This window comes from Scyliorhinus canicula, chromosome 8 (assembly GCF_902713615.1).
Source record: "Scyliorhinus canicula chromosome 8, sScyCan1.1, whole genome shotgun sequence".
NCBI classification, from domain to species: Eukaryota; Metazoa; Chordata; class Chondrichthyes; order Carcharhiniformes; family Scyliorhinidae; genus Scyliorhinus; species Scyliorhinus canicula.
The window spans coordinates 191,194,157-191,219,506 of record NC_052153.1 but is presented as its reverse complement, the minus strand read 5'-3'; the positions used below and the strand labels follow the sequence as shown (position 1 = coordinate 191,219,506).

At 54.8% G+C, this 25,350-nt stretch overlaps 1 protein-coding gene across 1 annotated transcript in view; it reads right to left on the bottom strand.

Annotated features, from left to right (window-relative positions):
* The window catches only part of LOC119969944 (sodium-dependent multivitamin transporter-like), an 84,056-nt gene extending 62,439 nt beyond the window's left edge, over nt 1–21,617 (bottom strand). The window contains exons 1-3 of the mRNA XM_038803911.1: nt 21,496–21,617; nt 13,109–13,926; nt 3,005–3,099 (exon numbers count right to left, since the gene is read on the bottom strand). Of these exons, the coding sequence (XP_038659839.1) occupies nt 3,005–3,099; nt 13,109–13,456 (443 nt within the window). The 5' untranslated portion in view covers nt 13,457–13,926; nt 21,496–21,617. The remainder of the gene's footprint in view (nt 1–3,004; nt 3,100–13,108; nt 13,927–21,495) is intronic.
* Between the last annotated feature and the right edge of the window lie 3,733 nt (nt 21,618–25,350).

The window sequence follows — 25,350 nt, the reverse complement described above, 5'->3', positions numbered from 1 at the left end:
CCCAGTTTGCTGTCGATGTGACTCTGCTCCTACACCAATATGGTTTGTTCATAATTCCCTCTGAAATTCACGGGCAAGTCACTCAGTGCCTGCCCCAGTGCTCACTCCGGCAGAAAACTCATCCCGCCGAATAGCTGACTTGCACCTCAACCTCATCCACCCACCTTGGCTCCATAACCCGTCCTGTCATTGCCGAGGGCGGCACGGCAGCGCAGTGGTTAGCACTCTTGCTTCACAGCGTCACGGACTTGGGGTCGATTCTGGGCTTGGGTCACTGTGTGGAGTCAGCACATTCTCCCCGTGTCTGCGCGGGTTTCCTCCGGGTGCTCCAGTTTCCTCCCCTGCAAGTCCCTAAAGACGTGCTGTTAGGTGAATTGAACATTCTGAATTCCCCCTCTGTGTACCCGAACAGGCGCCAGAATGTGGCGTCGCAGAGCTTTTCGCAGTAACTTCATTGCAGTGTTAATGTAAGCCTAATTGTGACAATAATAGAGATTATTAATGAAAAACAATCTATCAGTCAGTTTCTAAACGTTGCACTGGCCCTCAGCACTAACAGCCTTTTTGTGAGTGTGTGTTTCGGATTTCCACCACTGTTTGTGTCAGGAAGTGCCTCCCGACAAACCGTGTGGTTTGAGATTATGTCCTTATGTTCGGAACTGCCCACACCAGAGGAAGAAGGCTTCTTTCCATCCGCCGCCCATCAACATCTTTTAATCATTGGCATTATATCACCCTTTAATCTTCTGTGCTCAATGGATTACAAGCTTAGTCCTAGCAACCTATGCTCTGAATTTAACCCTTTTAGTCCTGGGATTATTGCGGTGAGTCTGTACTCCCTCCATGGCCAATGTCTCCTTGCCGAGGTGCAGTGCCCAGACCAAAAGCAGTTACTCCAGAAAGACAGGGATTCTCCTTCCCGCCAGGCAGCTTTTCTTGGGCGGCATGCCCTTGCCGGCAGCGCTATTCCCCATTTCCGCCACCTGCCAATGCGGATTTCCCACTCTGGCCACCCCACATTGCCAGGAAACCCCGCGGGCGTGGGTGCGCTGCCGGTACAACGGGCAATCCCGCTGGCAGAGAATCCAGCCCTGGGTATTTACATGACATTCCCCCTCCACCCCCAAACCCATTGTACTCCAGACCCCTTGCAGGAAAAGCCGATTTTGTTACTGTCTGTAGCTGCCCACTCACTTTTACTGAGCCTGTGTGAGAGCAAATGGCAGAGTCAATGCAGATGAACCAATCGAATTAACTTACGTACTCATGTCAACATGTTGACTTGTGTTAATTAATAAATGACCAATATCAAAATAGCGCATCCACCACCAGCACTCTCCCCACGCCCCCTGACCCCCTAAACGCAGTGTTTAGCACTGCTGCCTCACACCGCTGAGGACCCGGGTTCGATCGCAGTCCGGGGTCACTCTCTGTGTGGAGTTTGCACATTCTCCCAGTGTTTGTGTGGGTCTCACCCCACACAACCGAACGATCATCATAGAATCATAGAACTCACAGTGCAGAAGGAGGCCATTTGGTCCATCGAGTCTGCACCGGTCCCTGGAAAGAGCAACCTACCCAAGCCCATGCCACCACCCTATCCCCACACCTCCACCCTATCCCCGTAACCTCACTTAACTTTTTATGGACACGAAGGGCAATTTAGCGTAGCCAATCCACCTAACCTGTGCATCTTTGGTCTGTGGGAGGAAACCGGAGCACCCGGAGGAAACCCATGCACACACGGGAAGGATGTGCAGACTCCGCACAGACAGTGACCCAAGCTGGGAATCGAACCTGGGACCCTGGAGCTGTGAAGCAACTGTGCCAACCATTGTGCTGCCGTCCTCCCCGAATGCGCACGTGTAGGTGGATTGGCCACTCTAAATTTTAGAAAAAGCAATTGCGGTCGTGAAACTACCGATTATCACAAAAACCCTGATTCACTGATGCCCACCCTTATGAAGAAAGGAAATCTGTCACCTTTACGTGGTCTGGCCTACATGCAATGCCAGATCCACAGTAGTTCAAGAGGTGTGGGCGCCACTGGGCTAGGTAAGTATTTATTGTTAATTCCTAATTGCCCATGAGAGGCTGGCGGTGAGTAGCCGCAGTCCAAGTGATGTGGGTACACCCACCGTGCTGTTAGGGAAGGAGTCCCGTGATTTCGACCTGATGGATAGTGAAGGAACGGCCGATATGTTTCGAAGTCGGGGTGGCTCGGAGGGGAACTTGCAGTTGCTGCTTTCCCCATGTATCTGCTGCCCTTGTCCTCCCAGGTTGGCAGAGGCTGCAGGTTCGGAAGGTGCCCGTGGCAGGAGCCTTGGAGAGCTGCTGGTTGACTCTTAACTGCCCCCCCCGAGATGGTCTAGTGAGCCACTCAGTTCAAGGGAAATGAGTGATGGGTAACAAACGCTGGCCTCACCAGCAGAACTCACATCTCACAAAAGAACAAAGGTAGAAGGCATTGCCCCGTTGCCTCCTCTCTCCCTGGCCCCTGGTCAATCATTGCCCCATTCACCCCACACCATGTAATCGGCGCAGGTCATGACGGAATTTCAGAGCAGGCTACTCAACAGGACAAAGTTTTTCTTGAAACGCAAAGTGCCCATCAATGGTCATGAATGGCAATGTGACATACCCGAGAATGACAGGTTTTAGTGAGTCACATGTTATCCAGAGCGGCAGAATCTCAACAGCTATGGAAACTTTGTTTGGAGTGGTGGGAGTTTCTGTTTTGTTCCTGGCCAGTTAAAAGGAGCAAATGTTTCCTCTCAGCTATGTGCTCGAAGGGACAGCACAGTTACCATAAAGGCCGCTTACAAGCTATTCCCTTCAAGAGGCTGTATACGTAATCCATTCTTAAAAATAATAATAATCTTCATTGTCACAAGTAGGCTTACATTCACACTGCAATGAAGGTACTGCGGAAAGAGGTTTAAAAGAGACCGCGTCACACAGATAGAAACTGGGATGGGCTCATTGCTCGCGACTGTTTCATGACGAGCGATATCGGTCAGACACCACACTCACCATCTGGAAAATGAAGGTCAGTGTCCCGCACAATCGGGTGGCCTTGTTAAACCGCAGCTCCAAGTACTGGAAAGATGAACACAAACTGGATGTTAGAATTCAAATTACAGGCAACAGGAGTAGAAATAATGTAAGCAGGTGCACAAGCCAGAGCGACGGTGAAAGGGCGGCTCCTGAATTCCAGTCCGATTGTCCGCTGTGGCGATTGAGTGAGATGGTTCGGAGTTCAAGTCTCACTCCTGAGACTTAAGCAGAAAACACAGGAGGGGGGGGGGGGGGGGGGGGGGGGGTGGTGAGGGAGGGGGGGGGGGGGGAGGTGGTAGAAGGGGGGTGGGGAGGGGTAGGAAGGGTATGGGGAGGGGGGTGGGGAAAGGATAGGTGGGTGTTGGGGAGGGGGAGGGGGTAGGCGGGTATTGGGGAGGGGGTAGGAGGGTCTTGGGGAGGGGGTAGGAGGGAGTAGAAGCGGGGGTCGGAGGGGGGTGGGGAGGGGGTGAGGGGGTAGGAGGGGGGTGGGGAGGGGGTAGGAGGGGGGTGGGGAGGGGGTAGGCGGGGGGGGTAGGAGGGGGGGGTTGGGGAGGGGGTAGGAGGAGGTGGGTGGGGAGGGGGTGGGGAGTTGGTGGGGAGGTGGTAGGAGGCAGTGGGTGGGGAGGGGACGTGGGAGGGGGTAGGAGGGGGTGGGGAGTTGGTGGGGATGTGGTAGGAAGGGGGTGGGGAGGGGACGTGGGAGGGGGTAGGAGGAGGGGGTAGGAGGAGGGGGTAGGAGGAGGGGGTGGGGAGGGGGTAGGAGGGAGGGTAGGGGAGGGGGTAGGGGAGGGGGTAGGAGGAGGTGGGTGGGGTGGTGGGTGGGGAGGTGGGTGGGGAGGTGGGTGGGGAGGTGGGTGGGGAGGTGGGTGAGGAGGTGGGTGAGGAGGTGGGTGAGGAGGTGGGTGAGGAGGTGGGTGAGGAGGTGGGTGAGGAGGTGGGTGAGGAGGTGGGTGAGGAGGTGGGTGAGGAGGTGGGTGAGGAGGTGGGTGAGGAGGTGGGTGAGGAGGTGGGTGAGGAGGTGGGTGAGGAGGTGGGTGAGGAGGTGGGTGAGGAGGTGGGTGAGGAGGTGGGTGAGGAGGTGGGTGAGGAGGTGGGTGGGGAGGGGACGTGGGGAGGGGAGGTGGGGGGGTGGGGGAGGGGGGGAGGGGGGGGGGGGGGGTAGTGGGGGTGGGGAGGGGGTAGGAGGGGGGTGGGGAGGGGGTAGGAGGGGGGTGGGGAGGGGGTAGGAGGGGGGTGGGGAGGGGGTAGGAGGGGGGTGGGGAGGGGGTAGGAGGGGGGGTGGGGAGGGGGTAGGAGGGGGGTGGGGAGGGGGTAGGAGGGGGGGTGGGGAGGGGGTAGGAGGGGGGGTGGGGAGGGGGTAGGAGGGGGGTAGGAGGAGGTGGGTGGGGAGGTGGGTGGGTGGGGAGGGGACGTGGGGGGGTGGGGAAGGGGTAGAGGGGGGGTGGGGGGGAAGGGGTGGGGGGGTGGGGAGGGGGTAGGAGGGGGGTGGGGAGGAGACAGGATGGGGCTTTGGGGATGCGAGAGGAGGGGGTGCGGAGAGAGTAGGGAGGTGGTGGAGGCAGATGGGGAGGTGAGAAGTGGGGGGTGGGGAGGAGGAGGAGGTTGGTGGGGAAGGGGAGGGTGATAGGGTGGAACCTGATCGGGATTGGGTCGATAGTGTAGGTCCAGGGTCTTCCCCGCATAAACTCACCAGAGCAGCTCAGAGTGGTGAGGGGGGGTAATTGGGAGTCCAGGTGTGGTTAATTGTATTCCCAACCTTTTACCAGTTTGTGGGTTCAAAGCCCACAAAGGGAGGAACAGGAACAATCACTGGAACAAGCTCACACTAATGTGAATGCGCATTATGACAGGTCCAGATCAGGCAGAGGAACAGAAGCTGTTCCCAGTAGCCTAGGGGGACACAGAATGAAGGTTCTGAGTAAGAGATGGGAACGAGAGGAAGAATTGTGCTAACAGATCTGGAATTCACTGTCTGTGAGGGTCATGGAAGCAGAGGGAAGCAATTATTTTGAAAGGAAAAATAGATAAATAAACTTGCAGAAATATGGGGATTGACTGGCGTAATGGGACTGACTGAATTGTTCCAACACTTTGTTTTTACATTTTAATTTCACCAGATTTGTGCATTTGCTGATAAAAATGATCAGACTGAAACAGCGAGTATTTATTTGGTCCTTGGAAACGCTTTACTTCCTTGTTTTACTGACTGGAGACACGTGTTTGCTTCCACACCACACACACAGACATACATACACACTCACAGACATACATACACACACACAGCCGCGCACACAACCACACAGCCGCGCACACAACCACACAGCCGCGCACACAACCACACAGCCGCGCACACAACCACACAGCCGCGCACACAACCACACAGCCGCGCACACAACCACACAGCCGCGCACACAACCACACAGCCGCGCACACAACCACACAGCCGCGCACACAACCACACAGCCGCGCACACAACCACACAGCCGCGCACACAACCACACAGCCGCGCACACAACCACACAGCCGCGCACACAACCACACAGCCGCGCGCACAACCACACAGCCGCGCGCACAACCACACAGCCGCGCGCACAACCACACAGCCGCGCGCACAACCACACAGCCGCGCGCACAACCACACAGCCGCGCACACAACCACACAGCCGCGCACACAACCACACAGCCGCGCACACAACCACACAGCCGCGCACACAACCACACAGCCGCGCACACAACCACACAGCCGCGCACACAACCACACAGCCGCGCACACAACCACACAGCCGCGCACTCACACACAGCCGCGCACTCACACACAGCCGCGCACTCACACACAGCCGCGCACACAACCACACAGCCGCACACACAACCACACACAGCCGTACACACAATCACACACAGCCGCGCACACACACACAGCCGCGCACACACACACAGCCGCGCACACACACACAGCCGCGCACACAACCACACAGCCGCGCACACAATCACACACAGCCGCACACTCACACACAGCCGCACACTCGCACACAGCCGCACACCCGCACACAGCCGCACACCCACACACAGCCGCACACCCACACAGCCGCACACCCACACACAGCCGCACACCCACACACAGCCGCACACCCACACACAGCCGCACACCCACACACAGCCGCACACCCACACACAGCCGCACACCCACACACAGCCGCACACCCACACACAGCCGCACACCCACACACAGCCGCACACCCACACACAGCCGCACACCCACACACAGCCGCACACCCACACACAGCCGCACACCCACACACAGCCGCACACTCACACACAGCCGCACACTCACACACAGCCGCACACTCACACACAGCCGCACACTCACACACAGCCGCACACTCACACACAGCCGCACACTCACACAGACACACAGACACACACGCACACAGACAGACACATAGACAGAGACAGGCACCCACACGCACACAGACACATACACAGACAGAGATACAGACATACAATCACACACACATGCGCAGAGACACAGACATACATACACACGCAGACATGCATACAGGTACACATGCATACAGACACATAGACAGAGTCAGGCACACACACATAGACAAACACACAGAGACACACACAAACAGACACAGATGATAAGCTGGGCTTGCCTGTAGTGTGTGTATGCTATTTCCACTAAATTCAGTGCACGTGGCCCCTGCATAACCACTCCTGTGGTTGGTCAGTAAATTCCACTGGATCTCAGTGTGCTTAAACAAAGGTTACAGCTTTTCACCAACAAGAGACCATTGCGGAAATAGGAGCCCGCAGGCAGAGAATTCACAACACAGAAACAACCCAAGGGCCCAACCCATCTGTGCTCCAGACGTACCTCAACCTGCTTCTCTTAATTTCACTCTTTCTGCCTCATATCCACAACCAACTTCCCTTTGAATAAATGTCCACTTCTGACCTCAGTCACTCTCTATGACAGGGAGTTTCACAATATCTCCATTTTCTGGCTAAAGTTCCTTTTTTGTGGTTGAATTATATTTTTGGTTCCAGCTTTGGACTTTCCCCAGTGGCGAAAATATCATCTCTCTGACCCTAATATCCTCTCTGTGACCCTGTCAATATCCTCTCTCTGACCCTAATATCCTCACTGTGACCCTGTCAATATCATCTATCTGACCCTAATATCCTCTCTGTGACCCTAATATCCTCTCTCTGACCCTAATATCCTCTCTGTGACCCTGTCAATATCCTCACTGTGACCCTAATATCCTCTCTGTGACCCTAATATCCTCTCTGTGACCCTGTCAATATCCTCACTGTGACCCTAATATCCTCTCTCTGACCCTAATATCCTCTCTGTGACCCTGTCAATATCCTCTCTCTGACCCTAATATCCTCTCTGTGACCCTGTCAATACCCTCACTGTGACCCTAATATCCTCTCTCTGACCCTAATATCCTCTCTCTGACCCTGTCAATATCATCTCTCTGACCCTAATATCCTCTCTCTGACCCTAATATCCTCTCTCTGACCCTAATATCCTCTCTGTGACCCTAATATCCTCTCTGTGACCCTGTCAATATCCTCACTGTGACCCTAATATCCTCTCTGTGACCCTGTCAATATCATCTCTCTGACCCTAATATCCTCTCTCTGACCCTAATATCCTCTCTCTGACCCTAATATCCTCTCTGTGACCCTAATATCCTCTCTGTGACCCTGTCAATATCCTCTCTCTGACCCTAATATCCTCTCTGTGACCCTGTCAATATCATCTCTCTGACCCTAATATCCTCTCTGTGACCCTGTCAATATCCTCACTGTGACCCTAATATCCTCTCTGTGACCCTGTCAATATCATCTCTCTGACCCTAATATCCTCTCTGTGACCCTAATATCCTCTCTGTGACCCTGTCAATATCCTCTCTGTGACCCTAATATCCTCTCTCTGACCCTAATATCCTCTCTGTGACCCTGTCAATATCCTCTCTCTGACCCTAATATCCTCTCTGTGACCCTGTCAATATCCTCTCTCTGACCCTAATATCCTCTCTGTGACCCTGTCAATATCCTCTCTCTGACCCTGTCAATATCCTCTCTCTGACCCTAATATCCTCTCTGTGACCCTGTCAATATCCTCTCTCTGACCCTAATATCCTCTCTCTGACCCGAATATCCTCTCTCTGACCCTAATATCCTCTCTCTGACCCTAATATCCTCTCTCTGACCCTAATATCCTCTCTCTGACCCTAATATCCTCTCTCTGACCCTAATATCCTCTCTCTGACCCTAATATCCTCTCTGTGACCCTAATATCCTCTCTGTGACCCTGTCAATATCCTCACTGTGACCCTAATATCCTCTCTGTGACCCTAATATCCTCTCTGTGACCCTAATATCCTCTCTGTGACCCTAATATCCTCTCTGTGACCCTAATATCCTCTCTGTGACCCTGTCAATATCCTCTCTGTGACCCTGTCAATATCCGCTCTCTGACCCTAATATCCTCTCTGTGACCCTGTCAATATCCTCACTGTGACCCTAATATCCTCTCTCTGACCCTAATATCCTCTCTCTGACCCTGTCAATATCCTCTCTGTGACCCTAATATTCTCTCTGTGACCCTTTCAGTATCCGCTCTGTGACCGTTTCAATATCCTCTCTGTGACCCTTTCAGTCTCCTCTCTGTGACCCTAATATCTTCTCTGTGACCCTTTCAGTCTTCTCTCTGTGACCCTTTCAGTCTCCTCTCTGTGACCCTTTCAATATCCTCTGTGACCCTTTCAGCCTCCTATCTGTGACCCTTTCAGTCTCCTCTCTGTGACCCTAATATCTTCTCTCTGACCCTTTCAGTCTCCTCTCTGTGACCCTTTCAATATCCTCTCTGTGACCCTTTCCGTCTCCTCTCTGTGACCCTTTCCGTCTACTCTCTCTGACCCTTTCCATCTCCTCTCTCTGACCCTTTCAGTCTCCTCTCTGTGACCCTAATATCTTCTCTGTGACCCTTTCAGTCTTCTCTCTGTGACCCTTTCAGTCTCCTCTCTGTGACCCTTTCAATATCCTCTGTGACCCTTTCAGCCTCCTATCTGTGACCCTTTCAGCCTCCTATCTGTGACCCTTTCAGTATCCTCTCTGTGACCCTTTCAATATCTTCTCTGTGACCCTTTCCGTCTCCTCTCTGTGACCCTTTCAGTCTCCTCTCTGTGACCCTTTCAGTCTCCTCTCTGTGACCCTAATATCTTCTCTGTGACCCTTTCCGTCTCCTCTCTGTGACCCTTTCAGTCTCCTCTCTGTGACCCTTTCCGTCTCCTCTCTGTGACCCTTTCAATATCCGCTCTGTGACCCTTTCAGTCTCCTCTCTGTGACCCTTTCCGTCTCCTCTGTGACCCTTTCAGTCTCCTCTCTCTGACCCTTTCAGCCTCCTCTCTGTGACCCTTTCAGTCTCCTCTCTCTGACCCTTTCAGCCTCCTCTCTCTGACCCTTTCAGTCTCCTCTCTGTGACCCTTTCAATATCCTCTCTGTGACCCTTTCAATAGCTTCTCTGTGACCCTTTCCATCTCCTCTCTCTGACCCTTTCAGTCTCCTCTCTCTGACCCTTTCAGTCTCCTCTCTGTGACCCTTTCAATATCCTCTCTGTGACCCTTTCAGTCTCCTCTCTGTGACCCTTTCAATATCCTCTCTGTGACCCTTTCATTAGCTTCTCTGTGACCCTTTCCGTCTCCTCTCTCTGACCCTTTCAGTCTCCTCTCTGACCCTTTCAGTCTCCTCTCTCTGACCCTTTCAGTCTCCTCTCTCTGACCCTTTCAATCTCCTCTCTCTGACCTTTTCTGTCTCCTCTCTCTGACCCTTTCAGTATCTGCTGTGACCTTTTCAATATCCTCTCTGTGACCCTTTCCGTCTCCTCTGTGACCCTTTCCGTCTCCTCTGTGACCCTTTCAGTCTCCTCTCTCTGACCCTTTCCGTCTCCTCTCTGTGACCCTTTCCGTCTCCTCTCTGTGACCCTTTCAGTCTCCTCTCTGTGACCCTTTCAGTCTCCTCTCTGTGACCCTAATATCCTCTCTGTGACCCTAATATCCTCTCTGTGACCCTAATATCCTCTCTGTGACCCTAATATCCTCTCTGTGACCCTGTCAATATCCTCACTGTGACCCTAATATCCTCTCTGTGACCCTGTCAATATCCTCTCTGTGACCCTGTCAATATCCGCTCTCTGACCCTAATATCCTCTCTGTGACCCTGTCAATATCCTCACTGTGACCCTAATATCCTCTCTCTGACCCTAATATCCTCTCTCTGACCCTGTCAATATCCTCTCTGTGACCCTAATATTCTCTCTGTGACCCTTTCAGTATCCGCTCTGTGACCGTTTCAATATCCTCTCTGTGACCCTTTCAGTCTCCTCTCTGTGACCCTAATATCTTCTCTGTGACCCTTTCAGTCTTCTCTCTGTGACCCTTTCAGTCTCCTCTCTGTGACCCTTTCAATATCCTCTGTGACCCTTTCAGCCTCCTATCTGTGACCCTTTCAGTCTCCTCTCTGTGACCCTAATATCTTCTCTCTGACCCTTTCAGTCTCCTCTCTGTGACCCTTTCAATATCCTCTCTGTGACCCTTTCCGTCTCCTCTCTGTGACCCTTTCCGTCTACTCTCTCTGACCCTTTCCATCTCCTCTCTCTGACCCTTTCAGTCTCCTCTCTGTGACCCTAATATCTTCTCTGTGACCCTTTCAGTCTTCTCTCTGTGACCCTTTCAGTCTCCTCTCTGTGACCCTTTCAATATCCTCTGTGACCCTTTCAGCCTCCTATCTGTGACCCTTTCAGCCTCCTATCTGTGACCCTTTCAGTATCCTCTCTGTGACCCTTTCAATATCTTCTCTGTGACCCTTTCCGTCTCCTCTCTGTGACCCTTTCAGTCTCCTCTCTGTGACCCTTTCAGTCTCCTCTCTGTGACCCTAATATCTTCTCTGTGACCCTTTCCGTCTCCTCCCTGTGACCCTTTCAGTCTTCTCTCTGTGACCCTTTCAGTCTCCTCTCTGTGACCCTTTCAATATCCGCTCTGTGACCCTTTCAGTCTCCTCTCTGTGACCCTTTCCGTCTCCTCTGTGACCCTTTCAGTCTCCTCTCTCTGACCCTTTCAGTCTCCTCTCTGTGACCCTTTCAGTCTCCTCTCTCTGACCCTTTCAGCCTCCTCTCTCTGACCCTTTCAGTCTCCTCTCTGTGACCCTTTCAATATCCTCTCTGTGACCCTTTCAATAGCTTCTCTGTGACCCTTTCCATCTCCTCTCTCTGACCCTTTCAGTCTCCTCTCTCTGACCCTTTCAGTCTCCTCTCTGTGACCCTTTCAATATCCTCTCTGTGACCCTTTCAGTCTCCTCTCTGTGACCCTTTCAATATCCTCTCTGTGACCCTTTCAATAGCTTCTCTGTGACCCTTTCCGTCTCCTCTCTCTGACCCTTTCAGTCTCCTCTCTGACCCTTTCAGTCTCCTCTCTCTGACCCTTTCAGTCTCCTCTCTCTGACCCTTTCAATCTCCTCTCTCTGACCTTTTCTGTCTCCTCTCTCTGACCCTTTCAGTATCTGCTGTGACCTTTTCAATATCCTCTCTGTGACCCTTTCAGTCTCCTCTCTGTGACCCTTTCCGTCTCCTCTGTGACCCTTTCCGTCTCCTCTGTGACCCTTTCAGTCTCCTCTCTCTGACCCTTTCCGTCTCCTCTCTGTGACCCTTTCCGTCTCCTCTCTGTGACCCTTTCAGTCTCCTCTCTGTGACCCTTTCAGTCTCCTCTCTGTGACCCTTTCCGTCTCCTCTCTGTGACCCTTTCAGTCTCCTCTCTCTGACCCTTTCAGTCTCCTCTCTGTGACCCTTTCAATATCCGCTCTGTGACCCTTTCAGTCTCCTCTCTGTGACCCTTTCCGTCTCCTCTCTGTGACCCTTTCCGTCTCCTCTCTGTGACCCTTTCCGTCTCCTCTCTGTGACCCTTTCCGTCTCCTCTCTGTGACCCTTTCCGTCTCCTCTCTGTGACCCTTTTCAGTATCCTCTCTCTGACCCTTTTCAGTCTCCTCTCTGTGACCCTTTCCGTCTCCTCTCTCTTACCCTTTCAGTATCCTCTCTCTGACCCTTTCAGTCTCCTCTCTCTGACCCTTTCCGTCTCCTCTCTGTGACCCTTTCCGTCTCCTCTCTCTGACCCTTTCAGTCTCCTCTCTCTGACCCTTTCAGTCTCCTCTCTCTGACCCTTTCAATATCCGCTCTGTGACCCTTTCAGTCTCCTCTCTGTGACCCTTTCCGTCTCCTCTCTGTGACCCTTTCCGTCTCCTCTCTGTGACCCTTTCCGTCTCCTCTCTGTGACCCTTTCCGTCTCCTCTCTGTGACCCTTTCCGTCTCCTCTCTGTGACCCTTTTCAGTATCCTCTCTCTGACCCTTTTCAGTCTCCTCTCTGTGACCCTTTCCGTCTCCTCTCTCTGACCCTTTCAGTATCCTCTCTCTGACCCTTTCAGTCTCCTCTCTGTGACCCTTTCCGTCTCCTCTCTCTGACCCTTTCAGTATCCTCTCTCTGACCCTTTCAGTCTCCTCTCTCTGACCCTTTCCGTCTCCTCTCTGTGACCCTTTCAGTCTCCTCTCTGTGACCCTTTCAATATCCTCTCTCTGACCCTTTCAATATCCTCTCTGACCCTTTCAATATCCTCTCTCTGACCCTTTCAGTCTCCTCCCTGATAAGTCATTTCTGAATCGTGCTAGAAGCCATTACGCCATTCGGCCCGTCTTCCTGTGCCAGTTCTTTGGAGGCTCAATCCATTTAACCTCCCCTGCCCTTTCCCACTCAAACCTAGAACCGTATCTCTTCCTGCATTTCTCCAATTCCCTTCGGAAAATTCCTACTGAACCTGCTCCCACCGCTCTTTCCGGCAGCCTTTTGCAGATCACAAGTCTGTGTAAAAAGGGGAATCTTCACCGCTGAACATTCGACCAATCTGTGTCCTCTGACTCCCAACCCTCTCGTCAGTGGAACAATTTCTCTTGTTAAATCCCTCTCTCATTCTCGAGTCGTCCACTTACCTCATAAGTGCTGGTGAGTCCCAGCCGGTAAAACATGGGCACAAAGATGTGGGCAGGAATGAGGAGCCCGAGGAAGTAGGAACAGCCCAGGAACCAGTACTCAGTGCCATAGGTGTAGATCTCGGCCGGCACACCCAGGATAGCCACGGCGGACTGGAAGGTGGCCAGGAGAGAGAGCGCCACCGGCAAGAAGGTCATGCTGCGTCCCGCCAACAGGAACTCCTGCGTGGTGCGCTGCCGCCCGCCGCTCAGGGCGTAGAAGAGGCCGATGACTGAAGAGAAGACCAGCAGCAGGGCGAAGATGACATAGTCGGCCACGGAGAAGCGCATCAGCGCCGACGTAGCCATCCTGACCGGGTGGCTCGACCCCAGACCCCCCCTCGTCGCAATCTCCAAGTGGGGGGGGGAGCGCCACTCTGTTCAGAGAGACGTCGGGGGGGGGGGGTGAAGAGAGGAGCTTAGCACATCACAGCATAGTCTGACTCATTCTCAATGAGAGAGCGAGAAGTCTTTAGCACGCAGACACACACCACACAAGGCTGGGACAAAGTGGCACAGCCAGCATCTGCCCCCCCCCCCCCCCCCCACAGCCCCGGGTGTGTGCGCGCCGCCGTCCGTTAATCTGAGTGCCGCCTCTCGCTGGACGTTTCTTCAATCAACTAGCCAACAAAGTGTCTGTTCACGCACACAACCCCACAGACTGTCGAGGCAGAGAGCATCGGGATTTAACCAGGTGGAACGGCCGGCGGACGAAGGGAACACACTGTCCAAGGCTGGTGAGATAAGCCAGGAGGAGGGGCGCACGCTTTCCATCCAGCCTATTGGAGAGAGGAGGACAGAAGGGATCATTTAATCTCTCACAGACAAAACGTCGCCCCCGTCTATAGTCTTGGCTATCACCCACTGTGCTCCACAACAGTACAGCAACTGATTGAAATTCTGTGTAAATAAGTCAGCGGGATTGTGCAAAGCTTCAATGAGCTGCAGCAGAAATGAAGCAGTTTGTAATCCTGACAGGAATTTGACCTTCCTGGAATGAAAGCCAGTTCTAGCACATTTCTGTTAATGTTCCTACCCGTTAGCTTCCTCTTAACTCTGTTCGTGCTCGGGGAGGCCGGGAGGCTTGCGCCAGTAATTGTGGCTGACCCTTTGAATTTTGGGGAAAGACTGACTTTAAACAGGTGACAGTGGAGGAGGGCAGTCCCGCTTCAGTCAGAAGGTTGAGGGTTTAAGGCCCACCCCAGAGCCCGGATCTCCATAAATATGGCTGAAACCCTGGCACGGTACAGAGGGAGCGCCGCACTGCCAGAGGTACCGCCTTTTGGAGACATTAAAGATCCCATGGCGTCACTTTGAAGAGAAGCAGGGGAGTTCCCCTCGTTATCCTGGCCAACTTTGATCCTTCGACCAACATACTCAAAAAAAAAGTGTTTCGTGACTTATCCCATTGCTGTGTGTGGGAGCTTGCTGTGCACTAAGTGGCTGCCAGTGACAGCAACAGTCTTAATCCCGGTCAAGCTGTGTGTCCACCTGGTGGCCATCGAATCCTACAGAGCGGAACAGAACCAATCCTGTGCCCACACAACAGATGGCGGAAATGTTCAGGTGCACCAGGTATTGTAAACCCTACACACTGAATACAACTGACAGAGGGGCAAACATTCTCATTGTAGATAGGGACGTACGAATTTGAGGGGGAACAAGTTTTGTTTTTATTCTTTCGTGGGATGCGGGTTTCGCTGGTGTGTCCAGCATTAATTGCCCAACTCTAATTGCCCTCGAGGAGCTGGCAGTCAGCTGACTCCCTGAACCACCACTGTCCAGGTGTGACTTTGACTAGGGATCCTTGAACTCTCCGGTTCTGGGGTGACCTCCTCGCCTCTTCCTTGATTGGAGACTAACTAAAGGAGATTGATAGCTCTGACAAAGCAATAACTCCATCATTGCTATCCGATATGTTACTGGGACGGCAGCTGTGAAATCGATGCCAAGTTCCCCTCATGTCCGTCACACAGGCCCATTGGATGGAACATCACAGAGCAAAAGAGGCCCAACTGGTCGATGCTCGTGTTTATGCTCCACACAAACCTTCTCTAACCTCTCCCCTTGTCAACATTCCTCCCTCGTGTCAGTTATCGAGCTTCGTCTTGAATGCATCTATTCCCCCTCAACCACTCCATGTGGTAACAGGTTTCACATTCTCATCACTTCCTGGGGAAAGATGTTTTTCCTGATTGGATTTATTGGTGACAATCGTGTCTTTGTGCCCTCAGCTCTGGGTGTTACAGTCATGATGTGGAACATTGCCTCGAGCATTGGAGCATTATGGAAACCTGTAGGATTCAGCCAGTGTCTAGAGGCTGTGGTGTACTCCTACTCAGCGTGTGGTTTCCAGAATCTTCTTCAGTCCGTTCATCTGTCTCTAGATGTGTTCTTGTCAACTCCATTAGACTGGGCTCTGTCTGGCTGTCCCGGGGCTCTGTCTGGCTGCCCGGGGCTCTGTCTGGCTGCCCCGGGGCTCTGTCCGGCTGTCCCGGGGATCTGTCCGGCTGCCCCGGGGCTCTGTCCGGCTGTCCCGGGGCTCTGTCTGGCTGCCCCGGGGCTCTGTCCGGCTGCCCCGGGGCTCTGTCCGGCTGTCCCGGGGCTCTGTCCGGCTGTCCCGGGGCTCTGTCCGGCTGCCCCGGGGCTCTGTCCGGCTGCCCCGGGGCTCTGTCCGGCTGCCCCGGGGCTCTGTCTGGCTGCCCCGGGGCTCTGTCTGGCTGTCTCGGGGGCTCTGTCTGGCTGTCTCGGGGGCTCTGTCTGGCTGTCTCGGGGATCTGTTTGGCTGTCTCGGGGCTCTGTCTGGCTGTCTCGGGGATCTGTCTGGCCGTCTCGGGGCTCTGTCTGGCTGCCTCGGGGCTCTGTCTGGCTGCCTCGGGGCTCTGTCTGGCTGCCTCGGGGCTCTGTCTGGCTGCCTCGGGGCTCTGTCTGGCTGCCTCGGGGATCTGTCTGGCTGCCCCGGGGCTCTGTCTGGCTGTCTCGGGGCTCTGTCTGGCTGTCTCGGGGCTCTGTCTGGCTGCCTCGGGGATCTGTCTGGCTGTCCCGGGGCTCTGTCTGGCTGCCTCGGGGCTCTGTCTGGCCGTCTCGGAGCTCTGTCTGGCTGTCCCGGGGATCTGTCTGGCTGCCTCGGAGCTCTGTCTGGCCGTCTCGGAGCTCTGTCTGGCCGTCTCGGAGCTCTGTCTGGCTGCCTCGGGGCTCTGTCTGGCTGCCTCGGGGCTCTGTCTGGCCGTCTCGGGGATCTGTCTGGCTGCCTCGGAGCTCTGTCTGGCTGCCTCGGGGCTCTGTCTGGCTGCCTCGGGGCTCTGTCTGGCCGTCTCGGAGCACTGTCTGGCTCTATTTACTCACCCTCCATTTACTTCTCTCTGTCTCTCTAACCCCACAACCCAATTCTGATCTATCTCCACTCAGTCCCTCCCTCTCTCCCCACCTCTTTCTCTCTCCCCTCGCTCCCTCACTCTTCTCCACCCCCCCCAACCTACTCCACTCCCTCTTTCCCACCCCAGCTCTGACGCTCCCCTACCCCATCTCCACCTTCCCCACCCCCTTACCACCCACCCCCCCCTCCGCTCCCCACACACCCTCTCATCCCCACATGCTCCCTCCACATCCCCCCCTCTTCCCTTTCCGCACACCACCGTCTCTCTCCCAAGTCATTCTCCTCCCTCCACACATCCTCTATTTCCCCCCTCCACCTGCCTCGCCCCATAACCCTCAACACTATCTATCCCTCCCCATCCTCTCTTTACTCCCCTCCCACATTCCCCCAGCATCGTTGGTGGGGGTTGGCCCCTGGGCTGGGGGGAGGGCAGTGGGTCTGGCATATCACTCCCCGGATTGTGTATACCCTTAACGGGGGCAGCTCCAGCTGTCTGTCCCACCGACCCCTCCATGACAGAGCCCCATCTGTGGTAAAATGGCGATGGTCACTTTAACTCCAACCGACCGAGGCGGCCTCTTGCCACACAGCTGAAGGCTGTCGCTAATGGGGAATTGGCAATTCTAATAGTGCGAGCACTTCACAACTCCCAGGTGGGTCCCCGTGGGTAGGTGTGCCACGTTGCAGGCGGGTGTTACTGCCGAGCATCACGACCAGGCTGTGAGACCAGGACACTTGTCCTGAACTCTGGAGGCATCAATGCCGCAGAGGCAGCGGGCAGCATGCCAACCCCCCAGGAGCTGGGTGTCAGCACTGGGGGCATCCCCGTGACCAGAGGGTGGGTGTGTGGACCGGGGAGGGAACCAGCACCAGGTCCAAGTAACGTTCCAACAGTGTCTGGGGTCCGGTGCCCCGGGGACCCTGCTGTGGCTTGGGTGCCTGTGCAGGGCGGAGTTGGCAGGGTGATGGGGGGGGGGGGGGGGGGGGGGGGGGGGGGCACCTGGGGATCCGAGGGTCCCAGGGTGGAAGCCACAGCTGTTCGTCGGTCTCACACCCTTTCCGATTCCAGACAGATATCACATTCCAGATGAGACCGGGGAGCCCACGGAAGCTGCCATCATGGTGCTGCTGGCAGGCCAGGCAGACAGGCGCCCGAGAAGGCAGCGGGTGTGTGTGCACGGCCTGCCCCACACCCTGAGGACCCGGCCGCCCATCAGGCCAAGGAGAAACCCAGCGAGGGAGGCCAGAGAGGGCCCAAGGTGTGCAGGCATCACTGGTCTTTCAAATAGATGACGGACAGCGCGCGCCTCAATAAGGAGACGGCGTGTGGCACCTTGCAGACTTGGCACCACATGGAGGAAGATACCTGCTCCCGGTGACCGTCAAGGTCACAACAGTCCTGAACTTCAGGATCATTCCAGGGCTTGAGTGGGGACCTGTGCGGCATCTCATAAGCTACAGCCCACAAGTGCATCCTGGAAGTCACAGTGACCTGTATTCCCGGGCAGCCAACTACATAAACCTTGACATAGACCGGGCACAAGAAGTTGCCCAGACAGCAGGATTCTGTCCATTGCACGGATGGCCCAGGTCCAGGGGGTAATAGATGGCACGCATGCCTCCTTGCACCCACCCGGGAGCCCCCTTCATTAACAGTAATGGGTTGCACTCCTGGGATGTCCATCACATGAAGATCATACACGTGTGTGCATGCTTCCCAGAGAGTGTGCACGTCAGCCAATCATGGGACAGTTGGAGATCCCCACCCTCTCACGGGACAACCCCGGGTGACCTGTTGGCTCTTGAGCATAAGGAGTAACCGCTTAGGACCTGGCTATTGACGACACTATGGAGACCAGTGATCAATTGAGCGACCCGATATAACAAGGCCCATGCTGCCGCCCGGTCTGTCATTGAACAGTGCTTCAGATTGCTGAAAATACGGTTCCGATGCTTCGACCGCTCTGGTGGTGCCCTGCAGTACACCCCCCCGGAGGGCTGCCTGCTTTGTGGCAGTCTGCTCTGCCCTCCACAACCTGGCACGGTAGCAGGGCAACGGGCTGGAGGAACATGTGGCCACCTCAGACGTGCCGGACCAGGAGGGGCTGGAGGAGTAGCCTGGGGAGCATCCGGAGGATGGACAGGGGGCGGCAACGAGGGTCCAGCATGCCCAGGGAGGCCCCCATCCTTCCCCGCTTCACATAGGACGTGGCTCCGTACGTCATCTGTCCCACTTCCCACCCACCATCCCCTCACCCCAAGCCCACCTCCCACCAACGATTTCCCCACCCACCCATTAACCCGACCCGTCGATCGTGCTGTTCCACCCTCCCAGGGTCTGTGTAACATCGCTCCAGGGTGATGGGCCTGTGTCAGCACCATCAGGGGGTCACTGTCGAGGACAGGAGGGTGATGATAATCCGCAGACAGCTGAGCGCCAGTGCTCCTCAATCAATGGGCTAGTCTGAGTCCCATCACCTGCACACAGTGTGCCCAGCGGGGAGTGGTGGGGGGGAGAGGAGACCGCAGCAGGAGGCCACGGGGCTGCGGCCGGGGTAAGGCACAAATGGGGGAAAGGGGTGTAGACAAGTGCAGAATAACGTGACAGAGGCTTCACATGTCTTGGGTGTAATGTATGTTTAATGGTGTCCAATCGCGATCTTAACTGTCCCTCGCTCCCGCTGGTGCCGCCCCTTCCTGCCCCCAGTGCCCTCTTGGTGATCCTCAATCTTCCTGGCCCTCCTAACTCTACCGGTTTGACTAGATGTCAGCCCAGGATGCACATCAGTTGGAGGCAGCCTGCTGCTTACAGTGTCCTGTGCCCTTCGATGCCCCTGGTGGGCACCCTCTGGGGGGCTTGGAGCAGTGCCAGCGTGCAGCAGTGGGTGGCGATCCCCCTGGTCACACTGTGGGATCGGGATGTGCCCCGGAGCTGTGGGATCGGACTGTGCGGGCTGTGGGATCGGACTGTGCGGGCTGTGGGATCGGACTGTGCGGGCTGTGGGATCGGACTGTGCGAGGTGTGGGATCGGACTGTGCGAGGTGTGGGATCGGACTGTGCGGGCTGTGGGATCAGACTGTGCCCTGGGGCTGTGTCCCCGTACTGTGGGATCAGACTGTGCCTGTGTACCCGTACTCTAGGATCGGACTGCGCCCTGGGGTTGTGTCCCCGTACTGTGGGATCGGACTGTGCTCAGTCTGTGCCCCCGGGAGAAACAAAGAACAAAGAAAAGTACAGCACAGGAACAGGCCCTTCAAGCCCGTGCCAACTATGCTGCCGGTCCAAACTAAAATCTTCTACACTTCCGGGGTCCGTATCCCTCTATTCCCATCCTATTCATGGATTTGTCAGGATGCCCTTTAAATGTCACTATCGTCCCTTTTTCAACCACCTCCTCCGGCAGCGAGTTCCAGGCACCCACTACCCTCTGTGTAAAAAAACTTGCCTCGTACATCTCCTCTAAACCTTGCCCCTCGCACCTTAAACCTATGCCCCTAGTAACTGACCCCTCTACCCTGGGGAAAAACCTCTGACTATCCACTCTGTTTATGCCTCTCATAATTTTGTAGACCTCTATCAGGTCGTCCCTCAAACTCCATGGTTCCAGTGAGAACAAACTGAGTTTATTCAACCGCTCCTCATAGCTAATGCCTTCCATACCAGGCAACATCCTGGTAAATCTCTTCTGCACCCTCTCTAAAGCCTCCACATCCTTCTGGTAGTGTGGCGACCAGAATTGAACACCATACTCCAAGGTGTGGCCTAACTAAGGTTCTATACAGCTGCAACATGACTTGCCAATTCTTATACTCAATGCCCCGGCCAATGAAGGTAAGCATGTCGTATGCCTTCTTGACTACCTTCTCCACCTGTGTTGCCCCTTTCAGTGACCTGTGGACCTGTACACCGAGATCTCTCTGACTTTCAATACTCTTGAGGGTTCCACCATTCACTGTATATTCCCTACCTGTATTAGACCTTCCAAAATGCATTACCTCACATTTGTCCGGATTAAACACCATCTGCCATCTCTCCGCCCAAGTCTCCAAACAATTTAAATCCTGCTGTATCCTCTGACAGTCCTCATCGCTATCCGCAATTCCACCAACCTTTGTGTCGTCCACAAACTTACTAATCAGACCAGTTAAATTTTCCTCCAAATCATTTATATATACTACGAACAGCAAAGGTCCCAGCACGGATCCCTGTGGAACACCACTAGTCACAGCCCTCCAATGAGGTGCCCACACCCCCCCCCCCCCCCCCCCGGTCAGTGCCCACCCCCCCCCCCCCGGTCAGTGCCCACCCCCGCATCAGTGCCCACTCCGCCCCCCCCCCGGTCAGTGCCCACCCCCCCCCCCCCCGGTCAGTGCCCACCCCCCGCATCAGTGCCCACCCCCCCCCCCGCCCAGGGTCAGTGCCCACCCACCCCCCCAGCCCGGGTCAGTGCCCACCCCCCCCGCCCAGGGTCAGTGCCCACCCACCCCCCCCCGGTCAGTGCCCACCCCCCGCATCAGTGCCCACTCCCCCCCCCCCCCCGGTCAGTGCCCACCCCCCCCCCCGGTCAGTGCCCACCCCCCGCATCAGTGCCCACCCCCCCCCCCCCCGCCCAGGGTCAGTGCCCACCCACCCCCCCAGCCCGGGTCAGTGCCCACCCCCCCGCCCAGGGTCAGTGCCCACCCACCCCCCCCGGGGTCAGTGCCCACCCACCCCCCACCCCCCCCCGGGGTCAGTGCCCACCCACCCACCCCCGCCCGGGTCAGTGCCCACCCACCCACCCCCGCCCGGGGTCAGTGCCCACCCCCCCGCCCGGGGTCAGTGCCCACCACCCCCGGGGTCTGGGCCGGTTTCTCCCAGGCAGGTGTCCGTGTCAGACTCTGGACAGCGGCACCACGACCACCACCAGCACTCCCCCGGTCCCGGTTACCCTGCCCCCTCCCCGCCAGTCTCCGCTCTGTCGCTGCCTCTTACCCTCTCTCCCCTCCGTCTTCCACTTCAATGAAGGGCACACTCTGCCGCTCCTCCAAGCGGGTGGATGCCCCGCAGCATGGACATAACCGTCAAATCCGCCCTGCAATGACATGGCGACACATCCGCCCCGCACAGCCATGGCGGCACATCCGCCTCACACAGACATGGCGGCACATCCGCCCCGCACAGTCATTGCGGCACATCCGCCTCACACAGACATGGCGGCACATCCGCCCCGCACAGCCATGGCGGCACATCCGCCCCGCACAGTCATTGCGGCACATCCGCCTCCCACAACTATGGCGGCACATTCGCCGCTGATTAATGTGTGAAAACGAACCTCTTTTTCCCTTTTTCAGAAACCTGGGGCATCAGTGGGGAAAGAGGCGGGGCTACAGGGGCGAGGGGTGCGCCTTACGGAGGGGAGTGTGGCCTCAAGAGGGAAGGCGTGTGTGGCCTCAAGAGGGAGGGTGTGTGGCCTCAGGTGGGAGGGGGTGTGGCCTCAGGTGGGAGGGGGTGTGGCCTCAGGTGGGAGGGGGTGTGGCCTCAAGAGGGAGGGGGTGTGGCCTCAAGAGGGAGGGGGTGTGGCCTCAAGAGGGAGGGGGTGTGGCTTCAGGAGTGAGGGGTGTGGCTTCAGAAGTGAGGGGTGTGGCTTCAGGGTGGAGGGGGTGTGGCTTCAGGATGGAGAGGTGTGGCTATTGGATTTGGATGTACCGAGGTGCAGTGAAAAGTATTTTTCTGCGAGCAGCTCATTAAGTACATGGGAAGAAAAGGGAATAAAAGAAAATACATAATAGGGCAACACAAGGTACACAATGTAACTACAAAATTTGCTTACCTTTCAGCGGGAGCAGGGTTTGAAGTAATATCAGGTAAGCTCTTCCTTTCTTTTTCTTTTTCTTGTTTTTTATTAAATCTAGAGGTGATGTCAGGGAAGGCAGTACAATGCTCCTCCTGCAGAATGTTTGAGGTGAGGGACGCCGTCAGCGTCCCTGCTGATTTCATCTGTGGGAAGTGCACCCAACTCCAGCTCCTCAAAAACCGTGTTAGGGACCTGGAGCTTGAGCTGGATGAACTTCGGATCATTCGGGAGGCAGAGGGGGTCATAGATAGGAGCTTCAGGGAAGTAGTTACACCAAAGACTGGAGATAGATGGGTAACTGTAAGAGGGACTGGGAAGAAGCAGTCAGTGCAGGGACCCCCTGCGGTCGTTCCCCTGAGTAACAAGTATACCGTTTTGGATACTTGTGGGGGGGACGACTTACCAGGGGTAAGCCATGGGGTACGGGCCTCTGGCACGGAGTCTGTCCCTGTTGCTCAGAAGGGAAGGGGGGGAAAGGAGTAGAACATTAGTAATTGGGGACTCAATAGTCAGGGGCACAGATAGGAGATTTTGTGGGAGCAAGAGAGACTCACGTTTGGTATGTTGCCTCCCAGGTGCAAGGGTACGTGATGTCTCGGATCGTGTTTTCCGGGTCCTTAAGGGGGAGGGGGAGCAGCCCCAAGTCGTAGTCCACATTGGCACTAACGACATAGGTAGGAAAGGGGACAAGGATGTCAGGCAGGCCTTTAGGGAGCTAGGATGGAAGCTCAGAGCGAGAACAAACAGAGTTGTTATCTCTGGGTTGTTGCCCGTGCCACGTGATAGTGAGATGAGGAATAGGGAGAGAGAGCAATTAAACACGTGGCTACAGGGATGGTGCAGGCGGGAGGGATTCAGATTTCTGGATAACTGGGGCTCTTTCTGGGGAAGGTGGGACCTCTATAGACAGGATGGTCTACATCTGAACCTGAGGGGCACCAATATCCTGGGGGGGAGATTTGTTAGTGCTCTTTGGGGGGGTTTAAACTAATTCAGCAGGGGCATGGGAACCTGGATTGTAGTTTTGGGGTACGGGAGATTGAGAGTATAGAGGTCAGGAGCACAGATTTGACTTCGCAGGAGGGTGCCAGTGTTCAGGTAGGTGGTTTGAAGTGTGTCTACTTCAATGCCAGGAGTATACGAAATAAGGTAGGGGAACTGGCAGCATGGGTTGGTACCTGGGACTTCGATGTTGTGGCCATTTCAGAGACATGGATAGAGCAGGGACAGGAATGGTTGTTGCAGGTTCCGGGGTTTAGGTGTTTTAGTAAGCTCAGAGAAGGGGGCAAAAGAGGGGGAGGTGTGGCGCTGCTAGTCAAGGACAGTATTACGGTGGTGGAAAGGATGCTAGATGGGGACTCTTCTTCTGAGGTAGTATGGGCTGAGGTTAGAAACAGGAAAGGAGAGGTCACCCTGTTGGGAGTTTTCTATAGGCCACCTAATAGTTCTAGGGATGTAGAGGAAAGGATGGCGAAGGTGATTCTGGAAAAGAGCGAAAGTAACAGGGTAGTTGTTATGGGAGACTTTAACTTTCCAAATATTGACTGGAAAAGATATAGTTCGAGTACATTAGATGGGTCATTCTTTGTACAATGTGTGCAGGAGGGTTTCCTGACACAATATGTTGACAGGCCAACAAGAGGCGAGGCCACATTGGATTTGGTTTTGGGTAACGAACCAGGCCAGGTGTTAGATCTGGAGGTAGGTGAGCACTTTGGAAACAGTGACCACAATTCGGTGACCTTTACATTAGTGATGGAAAGGGATAAGTATACCCCGCAGGGCAAGAGTTATAGCTGGGGGAAGGGCAATTATGATGCCATTAGACATGACTTAGGATGTGTTGGTTGGAGAAGTAGGCTGCAAGGGTTGGGCACACTGGATATGTGGAGCTTGTTCAAGGAACAGCTATTGCATGTTCTTGATAAGTACGTACCAGTCAGGCAGGGAGGAAGGGGTCGAGCGAGGGAACCGTGGTTTACCAAAGAAGTGGAATCTCTTGTTAAGAGGAAGAAGGAGGCCTATGTGAAGATGAGGCGTGAAGTTTCAGTTGGGGCGCTTGATAGTTACAAGGAAGCGAGGAAGGATCTAAAGAGAGAGCTGAGACGAGCAAGGAGGGGACATGAGAAGTCTTTGGCAGGTAGGATCAAGGAAAACCCAAAAGCTTTCTATAGGTATGTCAGGAATAAAAGAATGACTAGGGTAAGAGTAGGGCCAGTCAAGGACAGTGGTGGGAAGTTGTGTGTGGAGGCTGAGGAGATAAGCGAGATACTAAATGAATACTTTTTGTCAGTATTCACTCAAGAAAAAGATAATATTGTGGAGGAGAATGCTGAGACCCAGGCTATTAGAATAGATGGCATTGAGGTGCGTAGGGAAGAAGTGTTGGCAATTCTGGACAAGGTGAAAATAGATAAGTCCCCGGGGCCAGATGGGATTTATCCTAGGATTCTCTGGGAAGCCAGGGAAGAGATTGCGGAGCCTTTGGCTTTGATTTTTAGGTCATCATTGGCTACAGGAATAGTGCCAGAGGACTGGAGGATAGCAAATGTGGTCCCTTTGTTCAAGAAGGGGAGTAGAGATAACCCCGGTAACTATAGGCCGGTGAGCCTAACGTCTGTGGTGGGTAAAGTCTTGGAGAGGATTATAAAAGATACAATTTATAATCATCTAGATAGGAATAATATGATTAGGGACAGTCAGCATGGTTTTGTGAAGGGTAGGTCATGCCTCACAAACCTTATCGAGTTCTTTGAGAAGGTGACTGAACAGGTAGACGAGGGTAGAGCAGTTGATGTGGTGTATATGGATTTCAGTAAAGCGTTTGATAAGGTTCCCCACGGTCGTCTATTGCAGAAAATACGGAGGCTGGGGATTGAGGGTGATTTAGAGATGTGGATCAGAAATTGGCTAGTTGAAAGAAGACAGAGAGTGGTAGTTGATGGGAAATGTTCAGAATGGAGTTCAGTTACGAGTGGCGTACCACAAGGATC